This window comes from Podarcis pityusensis (genome assembly GCF_964106645.2).
Source record: "Podarcis pityusensis genome assembly, chromosome: 2".
Classification (NCBI taxonomy): Eukaryota; Metazoa; Chordata; class Lepidosauria; order Squamata; family Lacertidae; genus Podarcis; species Podarcis pityusensis.
Window position 1 is genome coordinate 113458319 of NC_138029.1, and position 10749 is coordinate 113469067.

A 10749-nucleotide genomic window follows, 5' to 3' on the forward strand; every position below is an offset into this window, starting at 1 on the left:
TCTGGCGAACCAGAGCAGCACACGGAAACGCCGATTACCTTCCCGCCGGAGCGGTACCTATTTATCTACTTGCACTTTGAGGTGCTTTTGAACTGCTAGGTTAGTAGGAGCAGGGAATGAACAACGGGAGCTCACCCCGTCGTGGGGATTCGAACCGCTGACCTTCTGATCGGCAAGTCCTAGGCTCTGTGGTTTAACCCGCGTCCTATATCATAAAGGGTAAATGTCTCTAATAAACATTAAATTACCAGGTTGCTAAGCGGGCCCTAGTGTTTCTGTTCATTAGGGTTGAAAAGCTTTCTTGAAAAACCCAAGATGTATTTTAATTGTGAGATTAGCACAAAAAACGATGTTGCCCTGTTTAAATGTCTCTCTCTCTCGACTTCCGGGGTGGCGCCATCGGCAATGGCGGACTCCCTCCGAACTGGAGGGACCAGCTCCGCATGAAATGGGTCCTTTCCGCTGCAGCGAAGCGGGGACCCTTCTGGAAATCACAGGCGGATGAAGCCTGTGACCGTGGGACTCGGCGGGCACCCTTAGCGCCCCCCCCAACCCGCAAAGGAACCCACAAACGGGCTCCAAAGCGAAGAGGGGGAAGTGGCGCGGTGCTGTGAGTCAATCGCTTTTTCTGCGGAGCGAAGCCGCATAGCCGTTGCCGGAGAGCGCTGCCCTTTTCCTGGGACAATTTGGCATCTAAAATAACCAACCGTGAGTACTGGAACATTGAATATCTGGACTTTAAATACGAACTGGTGAAATAGAAAGGAATTTGGACTTAAAAATCCACCCTAATTTGGTACTGAAACGGAAAGGTTTAAACAGGAAGTCAGCCTTCCGTTTCCCTGTAGCCAGAACAAAGCAAAGACAACGCAAACTAGAGCTTTAAAAATCATTCTTAAAGGATTGACTTTCATCATTTAAAATCGCTGAACCCCCCTTCGATAGCAGGAGAAGAAGGGGGAGCTTTTTTGAGCTGTTTAAACCTGCAGAAGTGAATCTAAAGCAAAGTAATTTTACACCGTCCTGATCCTGGAGCGGGGTGTCAGAATTGACGGTTGAAGCTCACTGACCAGAAACAAATGTCTTTGACAGATAGTTAAAAGAAGAGAAACATAGTGACTCCATTGCTCCCTTTCGCATCTTAAAAGAACAAATATGGACAAAATATCTTTAAAAAGAAACTTTGTTGCTATTGTTTTTAAGAGAAAGAACAATCAGAAGTTTTTCCCCCTAGAGGGGAACTGTGAAATTGTAACTAATCCCTGGGAGCTTGCAGCTGTCACTGATTACAACCGTGGGAAAGGGTTTGTGACCTTGCAGGACAATGTCTGCAGAAGCCCTGTGGGTGCTCTCTGCAAAATAAATGCCCTATTGGATCAGTTAAGCCAGAAGACGGATTTGATGACTAATGCGGCCAGAACCTTTGAACAGGTAGTGGGAAACTATATGGAGCCCACCCAGGAACTAAAACAGGAGCGTGCCATGACAGAACAGCTGAGAGATGAGGATTCTGCTGAATCTTGGGCGCCAAAGACGGAAGGAGCTGCGGCCCAGCAGGAATATAATTTTTTGGATTGGGCAAATGAACTTGGAAAAGACCAGACTTGGAAAGATAAAATTTGGTTTGGTTTGGAAATGGGGGGTTGGATAGACCCCTCTATACAGGGAGATTTGGACTTTTCAAGTCTGGAAAGGGGCCGTCAGATGTCTGGAGCAGTGGGGGCTCTCAACTTTGAAGGGAATCTGGAACATGTTTTTAAATACTACATCGAGTCTAGTCTGGACTATGGAAAAGGGACTGTTTTGTTGAAAAGGGTCAAAAACATTACCAAGCTGGAGTTCCCACGAATAAAAGGAAAATATGAAGAAGAGCGGCGGAAGGGACATGGAAGAGACTTGAGGGCCTCGGATATAAGATCGGCAGGTTAATGTGCTAGATTAATAGAACAAAAAGGACTGACAAAACCCGGGAGCAGGAGGAAGGGACGCTGGATGAAGATTGGATTGCTTAAGTTTCTATTTTTATCATTAGGACTGTTTTACAAAATTGATGAATGTTAGGAAAATGTGGAAATGAAATTATTTGGCTCTTATAAAAATGTCTAAAGAATTAGGTAAGAATGTTATGGTTAGGAGAAGTTGGTAAAAATTAAGATTTAAGTTTTAAATTTTTATAAGATAAGATGAAAATAGATTAAGGTAATGTGAGGACAGAATATTATGAATTATGGAAAGGATTTGCTGTGATTATTATAAATCAGGATACAGGAAAAGGGAGGAGGAGGAGGTCAAGGAAAGAAGGTATTGAAAGTGGAGAATTGGAGAATGATGGTTTTACTTTTACTTTTTCTTTTTTTTTTTTGTCTTGTTTCTTTTTTTCCTGTAATTTTAAAAAAAAATTCTCAATAAATATCATTTAAAAAAAAACCAACAAATTCTCTCTCAAGTTACACAAAGCACCTATTCGCTTCTGTGGCTTTTGTCAAAAAAGCAAAAGCTTGCTTGTAATTGTAGAGAGTTAACTATATTGGAAACTCTCCCACAGTCTAGCCCTCTCATGTTTGGAGATGTTTACTTACATATTTTTTTTTTACATTTGTAACCCTCCCTTCCTTGCTAAGGAGCCCAGGGTTGCACATACCCAAGCTGTCAAAGCCATGCAACGAAAAATAATATAGATCTTGTTTAAAAACAAGTAAAAGCTGAGGGAAAACGAGGGAAAGGTGCTATCGAGAGGCATCGGGCGGGGGTTCCGGCATCACATAGCTTGGGTGCCCCAGAACCCTTTTGTGCGGAGTCCAGTGTCTCAGGGACGCACAATAAGTTCGGTTCCATCCCACACACGGAACCAAGGGAGAACCTTTTCCCCTCCAAAAGCGGCTGAACTGAATGTGTAGATTGTGGTCTGGGTTTCCGGATCGAAAAAATCCACCTGCCCTGCAGTGTAGTCCAAAAACACACGGATATTCCGTGGCCTCCTGCCAAGGGAGAGCCGTGTGTGTTGTGGGGAGGTGAAAGCTATGTAGTTTCCGAGTCCCTCGTATTCTCCTATCCCCCAGATGCCTGCAGCCGGGCTGAAGGCTGTCGGCCCATCTCTCTTCACAGACTCCTTGGCCACCCCCACTGCCCATTCCCCCTTGCCCTTCACGCCAACCTCCCAGCAGTGTTTGCCTGAAGTGAATCCCTCCCTGCCCAGCACAAAAGCGCGCTGGGTAAATCTCTTGGCGCTCTTGGGAAAGGTCTGCTCCACCTCTCCCCATCGCACACTTTTCTCATCCTTGGATACCACCAGCCGCCGGTGGGCCGTGTCTGGATCCAGAGTCACACGGGCTGAAAGGAAAGGAAAGAAAGTATCAGATCGTAGGATCACAGATTCCTGCCCTAGGAGAAGACTCGGTGGCTCTCGCTGACAGACTCTGTACCAGCTGTTAGATCCCACTTTCTGAACCTTGAGGAAATATATTTGATCAATCAAGGGAGATTATATTTGCACCTATCAAGGTGCAATATTGAAAGGCGAAGCATCACCTCACCTCCTTCAGGGGTGGGGGACTTCTTTTTTTAGCCTCAGGGGTCCCACTCCCACGTGAGGAACCTTCCGGAATCTTCATGCCTTAGGTTGGCAGTGTTAGGATTCCTGCTCCGTGTTTGCAGTCATGAGATTGTTGTCTATCACATGACAGTGTATGTTTACATTCCACATTGTGGGAAGTGACAGAGACAGGATGTTTTGTGTTACTGTGTTCCGTGAAGTGGGACTATTGTCCATTGTTCTTTCTCTTTTTGCTGTCTGATAAGAAAGAGGAAGGAGCTAAGTCAGAATGCTCCGAGTGTATTATATGTAAATAAAGTAGATTAGCCAAAATGCTGAGCTATTGAGTCTGTTACGTGAACCGCCAGTACTCTGCGGATCCCTAAGTGTGCTGATGCTTCTTGGTATCAGTCGCTGTGATGTTCGGGCTGAAGAAAGTTTTTGAAGCTCCCGAACAACTGACCAGGAGGGAGAAACCATGCCAGTCGGGCATGTGTCTCTGCCAGGGTCCTACACAAGAGTAGGACGATCCTAACAAGCAGATCAAAAGGCGGAAGCGGGCAGAGCAACTGTCTTGTAGGCTTACGTCTCAACTGCACAAAATAATTCAGAGGTTTCTGCGAATACCTCTCTCCCTTCTGCATGCAGGCAAGCCAGAGGCCTTACCGCAGATGAAGAAGCCATTCCAGTAAGGTGCAAACAAAACGCATGAATGTGACAAGATAGATTTAGTGAGGTATGTAGCCTGAGGAGACACCTAAGGGCCAGACAGGGAGGTACAGAGGGCTGCAGTTGAGCCTGAGGCCTGAGGTTCCCATCATTTTTCATTTCCTCACATTTCATTGTGAGGCAATCCTCACACATCTATTATGGAGGGAGCCTTCGTGGACCACAGGCCATTTCAAGAGAGGCAACGCTTCATGAGTGCTGTTGCTCAGTTCCTGCTGGTGGGCTCCCTGTAGGCAACTGGTCGTTAACTGGTGGGTTGAAACCCACAACTGGATCACTGTTTGACCTGAGCAGAATGACCACCTTGCTAACAATACAGAGAAATATTAAGAACTGGAAGTTCAGGACAGGCTTTGTATTCCAAGAGAGGCAAAGAGAAGGAGATGAAATTACCTGCTGGGCTTCCTGGGAGTGAGTCACACGAATTGGGCAAAGTCCGTGGGCAGGAACCACCTTCCATGTTTTTTATCTGGAAAACTTTCAACATAGCTCAGGTTAGGGTGGGGATGGAGAATCTGTGGCTCACCAGAGGACCTTAGGGAGCCACTGTTCAGCAATAGCAGGCAGGTGTTGTCTAATCTGGACAATCCATGGTTGCCCTAGTCCATCCACAAAAGAAAACAAGGTACCGCCCAGTCAGTCTGACATCAATACCAGGGAAGATTCTGGAGCAGATCATTAAGCAAACAGTCTGTGAGCACCTAGAAAGGAATGCTGTGATCACCAATAATCAGCATGGATTTCTGAAAAATAAGTCATGTCAGACTAACCTGATCTCGTTTTTTGACAGACTTACAAGCCTGCTAGATGAAGGAAACTCAGTGGATGTAGCCTACCTTGATTTCAGCAAGGCATTTGACAAGGTGCCTCATAATATTCTTGTAAAGAAGCTGGTAAAATGTGGTCTTGACTATGCTACCACTCAGTGGATTTGTAACTGGCTGACTGACCGAACCCAAAGAGTGCTCATCAATGGTTCCTCTTCATCCTGGAGAAGAGTGACTAGTGGGGTGCCACAGGGTTCTGTCTTGGGCCCGGTCTTATTCAACATCTTTATCAACGACTTGGATGATGGACTCAAGGGCATCCTGATCAAATTTGCAGATGACACCAAATTGGGAGGGGTGGCTAACACCCCAGAGGACAGGATCACACTTCAAAACGACCTTGACAGATTAGAGAACTGGGCCAAAACAAACAAGATGAATTTTAACAGGGAGAAATGTAAAGTATTGCACTTGGGCAAAAAAAATGAGAGGCACAAATACAAGATGGGGGACACCTGGCTTGAGAGCAGTACATGTGAAAAGGATCTAGGAGTCTTGGTTGACCACAAACTTGACATGAGCCAACAGTGTGACGCGGCAGCTAAAAAAGCCAATGCAATTCTGGGCTGCATCAATAGGAGTATAGCATCTAGATCAAGGGAAGTAATAGTGCCACTGTATTCTGCTCTGGTCAGACCTCACCTGGAGTACTGTGTCCAGTTCTGGGCACCACAGTTCAAAAAGGACACTGACAAACTGGAACGTGTCCAGAGGAGGGCAACCAAAATGGTCAAAGGCCTGGAAACGATGCCTTATGAGGAACGGCTAAGAGAGCTGGGCATGTTTAGCCTGGAGAAGAGGAGGTTAAGGGGTGATATGATAGCCATGTTCAAATATATAAAAGGATGTCACATAGAGGAGGGAGAAAGGTTGTTTTCTGCTGCTCCAGAGTAGCGGACACGGAGCAATGGATCCAAAGTACAAGAAAGAAGATTCCACCTAAACATTAGGAAGAACTTCCTGACAGTAAGAGCTGTTCGACAGTGGAATTTGCTGCCAAGGAGTGTGGTGGAGTCTCCTTCTTTGGAGGTCTTTAAGCAGAGGCTTGACAACCATATGTCAGGAGTGCTCTGATGGTGTTTTCTGCTTGGCAGGGGGTTGGACTCGATGGCCCTTGTGGTCTCTTCCAACTCTATGATTCTATGATTCTACCATACTGCTTTAAAAGTATAGTACAGATGGGACCTTTCTTTAAAAAAAAACCCCACGAAGTGGCCAACAAGAAAGAAGAGGCTGTTTTCCAGAATTTTTAAGGGCAACGTGATTCCCCCCTCCCCCGCTGATTGGCTTCCTTACATAATCTCTTAAAACGATATTTTCTGAGGTATTTTTAATAGTTAGGACTACAGTGGTACCTCGGGTTACAGACGCTTCAAGTTACAGACTCCGCTAACCCAGAAATAGTACCTCAGGTTAAGAACTTTGCTTCAGGATAAGAAAAGAAATCGCGCGGTGGCAGCGGGAGGCCCCATAAGCTAAAGTGGTGCTTCAGGTTAAGAACAGTTTCAGGTTAAGAACGGACCTTTGGAACAAATTAAGTTCTTAACCCGAGGTACCACTGTATATCTCCAAGTGCCAGACCACTGTTAAGAAATAGGATGAGAAGCGGAAGCTTTTTCAGCCTGAGGGCCACATTAGTTTTGGGGTGACCTTCTGGGGGGGGGGGCACATCCCAGATATGGCAGAGCCAGAGGCAAAAGTCGGCAGTTAATTGACGTAAATTGTTGCCTTTGCATGGTAGGCTAGTTTCTACACATACTCTCCATCCAGGCAAGTAGAGGTATTATTTGAGTTGGAGGATATATTCCAGCCAAATGAAAACACTCAAACAAGGTGCCAAGTAGGGCCAGTGAGGAGGAATCTGGCCTGGGGAGAGTCCCAGGGGCCAGGCAGAGAAACCTGAAGGGCCACATTTGGCCTCAGGCCTGGGGTTTCCCAAGCCTGGCACAGGAGGAGGGCCAAGAAAAGATGTGGCAGCCTGACTATGAGTTGGACTACGCTAGAAGCCTACTAGAGGGACACGGGTGGCGCTGTGGTCTAAACCACTGAGCCTAGGGCTTGCTGATCAGAAGGTCAGTGGTTTGAATCCCCGCGACGGGGTGAGCTCCCGTTGTCTGGTCCCTGCTCCTGCCAACCTAGCAGTTCAAAAGCACATCAAAGTGCAAGTAGATAAATAGGTACCACTCTGGCGGGAAGGTAAACGGCGTTTCCGTGCGCTGCTCTGGTTCGCCAGAAGCGGCTTAGTCATGCTGGCCACGTGACCCGGAAGCTGTACGCCGGCTCCCTCGGCCAGTAAAGCGAGATGAGCGCCGCAACCCCAGAGTCGGCCATGAGTGGACCTAATGGTCAGGGGTCCCTTTACCTTTTTAGAACCTTACCTATCAGAAGAGTGATCAGGCCCACGTTCAGCGCGATGCTCACTGCCAGTAAGACCCTCTGCGTGATGTTGCAACATTTTGAAGGAGTTTCTGTGGAGTTGATAAGTTCCATCAGGAAAACGCAACTTATTATTATTTTTTAGTCTTATCCGCCATTCCTTTGAAGTGCTCAGGGAGGGATACTTCGTTTTTAGATTCACAACACCTGTCAGTAATCCTGGCTCAATGGCCTCAAACTCCACTTCCTTCATAGACTTCAAAGTGTGGTGAACCTGCCCTGCTGTTTTGGGGGTCCCTGCTTCTCATTCTGCTGTTTGCGGCTCTGGACTTCCGCCCCCAATTCCTGCCCCCAATTGTGGCACTGGGTAGATTAGGCTGAGACAGATTAAATGCCCCAAAGTGATTTTTTGTTGCTGAGCAGGGATTTGATCACTTGTGGGGTGCCTCAGGGTTCCGTCCTCTCCCCCATGCTTTTCAACATCTACATGAAGCCGCTGGGAGAGATCATCAGGGGGTTTGGACTGGGTGTCCATCAATATGCAGATGACACCCAGCTCTACCTCTTTCAAATCAGAACCAGTGAAGGCGGTGAAGGTCCTGTGTGAGTGCCTGGAGGCGGTTGGAGGATGGATGGTGGCTAATGGATTGAGGTTGAATCCTGATGAGACAGAAGTACTGTTCTTGGGGGATGGGTGGGCGGGTGGGTGTGGGGGACTCCCTGGTCCTCAATGGGGTAACTGTGCCCCTGAAGGACCAGGTGTGCAGCCTGGGAGTCATTTTGGACTCGCAGCTGTCCATGGAGGCGCAGGTCAATTTTGTGTCCAGGGCAGCTGTTTACCAGCTCCATCTAATACACAGGCTGAGACCCTACCTGCCCGCGGACTGTCTTGCCAGAGTGGTGCATGCTCTAGTTATCTCCCGCTTGGACTACTGCAATGCGCTCTATGTGGGGCTACCTTTGAAGGTGACCCAGAAACTACAACTAATCCAGAATGCGGCATCTAGACTGGTGACTGGGAGCAGCTGCCGAGACCACATAACACCGGTCTTGAAAGACCTACATTGGCTCCCAGTACGTTTCTGAGCACAATTCAAAGTGTTAGTGTTGACCTTTAAAGCCCTAAACTGCCTCGGCCCAGTGTATCTGAAGGAGCGTCTCCAACCCCATTGTTCTTCCTAGACACTGAGGTCCAGCTCAGAGGGCCTTCTGGCAGTTCCCTCCCTGCGAGAAGTAAGGTTACAGGGAACCAGGCAGAGGGACTTCTCGGTAGTGGCACCCGCCCTGTGCAACACCCTCCCATCAGATGTCAAAGAGATAAACAACTACCTGACATATAGAAGACATCTGAAGACAGCCCTGTTCAGGAAAGTTTTTAATGTGTGACATTTTAATGTATTCGTAATCTTTGTTGGAAGCCGCCCAGAGTGGCTGGGGAAACCCAGCCAGATGGGCGGGGTACAAATATATTATTATTATTATTATTATTATTATTATTATTATTATTATTATTAATTTATTATTATTATTATTATTGAACCCCTGCCTCCTGAGTCTTAGTCTGACACTGACCACTACACCTCACTCCCCCTCCTCATAAACAGTAACAGCCCGCAACTTCACTAAGAAATTAAACACCCTTGACTGGAATTACTGCAAGCCAGCCAGCTGAAACCTGCAATGTCCAAGTTTCAGTCCATACCTTGTGCCTTTGGGGGAACAGGTGGTGAGCAGGTGTTTCTGCTTCTTTCATCTACTGCCATGTAACCTTCTTCATCTTCCATCTTCTAATATCTCTCTTAAGTCCCCAGGGGAGGAGGTTCTGCAAGCAAGGTAGTTCCTGAAAGCTAGACTTTCTGCCTTTGGAAGGAGAATTTAGCAGTTTTTAGACCACTCAAGCTGCAAAAATAGCACGTAAAAATAGCCCTCTACTCCTCAGTCTCATGAATATGAGACTTCCCCAATTGCCGCGGGAGTTGACCACACCAAACATGTGAAGCAATGCACCTTTCCACTCTGTTGGTTTGTGACACACTCGCTTGTGCAATGATTGCGTACGGCGGCAGCACACCGTAAACTGAAGCTGAATCCTGCGAAGAAGGAAATCCTGTGGGTTAGCGGTTTGCAGGTTTGGGAAACTGGAAGCTCACCTGTTATCGATGGGGTTGCACTTTCCCCGAAGGAACAGGTATGTGGCTTGGATGCACACTGTACATAAAAAGGTAACGGACCCCTGGGTGGTTAAGTCCAGTCAAAGGTGACTATGGGGTGTGGTGCTCATCTCGCTTTCATTTTTTTTTTTAATTTTTTTTATTGATTTTACAGAAAAGTTTTAAACAATACAAACAAATAAAAAGACATACAAACATGTATAGTTTCATAACCTTTTTTTCATATCCCTCTCTTCTCGGACTCCCCCAAACCTCCCCTTCCTACATCCCAATTTCCAAAATTATTTCAGCAAATTCTAAATAATTTTATCAAATATATTTTTTCTTATTCTTTTCTTCAGCTTAATCTTATGTCGCTGTAATCTCCTTTTCTTTCTCCAAACCTCGACATTTTAACATTCCTCAATTTTATAATAGTTCTTAAGATAAATTTTAAATTTCTTCCAATCTTCTTCCGCCGTCTCTTTCCCCTGCTCACGGATTCTGCCAGTCATCTCAGCCAATGTCATATAGTCTATCACCTTCATCTGCCACTCTTCCAAGGTGGGTAGTTCTTCTGTCTTCCAATACTTTGCGATGAGTATTCTTGCTGCTGTCGTAGCATACATAAAAAAAGTTCTATCTTTCTTTAACACCAATTGGCCGGCAATGCCCAAGAGAAAGGCTTCTGGTTTCTTCGGGAAAGTACATTTAAGTACCTTTTTCATTTCATTATATATCATTTCCCAGAAAGCCTTAATCTTCGGGCACGTCCAGCAAAGGTGATAGAAAGTACCTTCAGTTTCTTTACACTTCCAACACTTATTATCAGGCAAATGATAAATTTTTGCTAGCTTGACTGGGGTCATGTACCACCTATAGATCATTTTCATAATATTTTCCTTTAAGGCATTACATGCCGTAAATTTTATACCGGTGTTCCACAACCATTCCCAGTCAGCAAACATAATGTTATGACCAATGTCCTGTGCCCACTTAATCATAGCTGATTTAACTGTTTCATCTTGTGTATTCCATTTCAGCAGCAGATTATACATTCTTGACAAGTTCTTAGTATTGGGTTCTAACAGTTCAGTTTCTAATTTTGATTTCTCCACCTGGAAGCCAATTTTCC

General features: G+C 46.0%; 1 protein-coding gene across 1 annotated transcript; it reads right to left on the reverse strand.

The window, feature by feature from the left end:
* Positions 1-2455: 2455 nt before the first annotated feature.
* On the reverse strand, positions 2456-9265 carry LOC308470057 (butyrophilin subfamily 1 member A1-like). The gene is made up of 4 exons (XM_080993303.1): positions 9167-9265; positions 7467-7556; positions 4655-4738; positions 2456-3330 (listed from the first exon to the last, which is right to left on the reverse strand). Exons 1-4 carry the CDS (start codon positions 9246-9248, stop codon positions 2807-2809), a joined length of 780 nt encoding a protein of 259 aa, XP_080849429.1. The 5' UTR covers positions 9249-9265; the 3' UTR covers positions 2456-2806.
* Positions 9266-10749: the final 1484 nt, after the last annotated feature.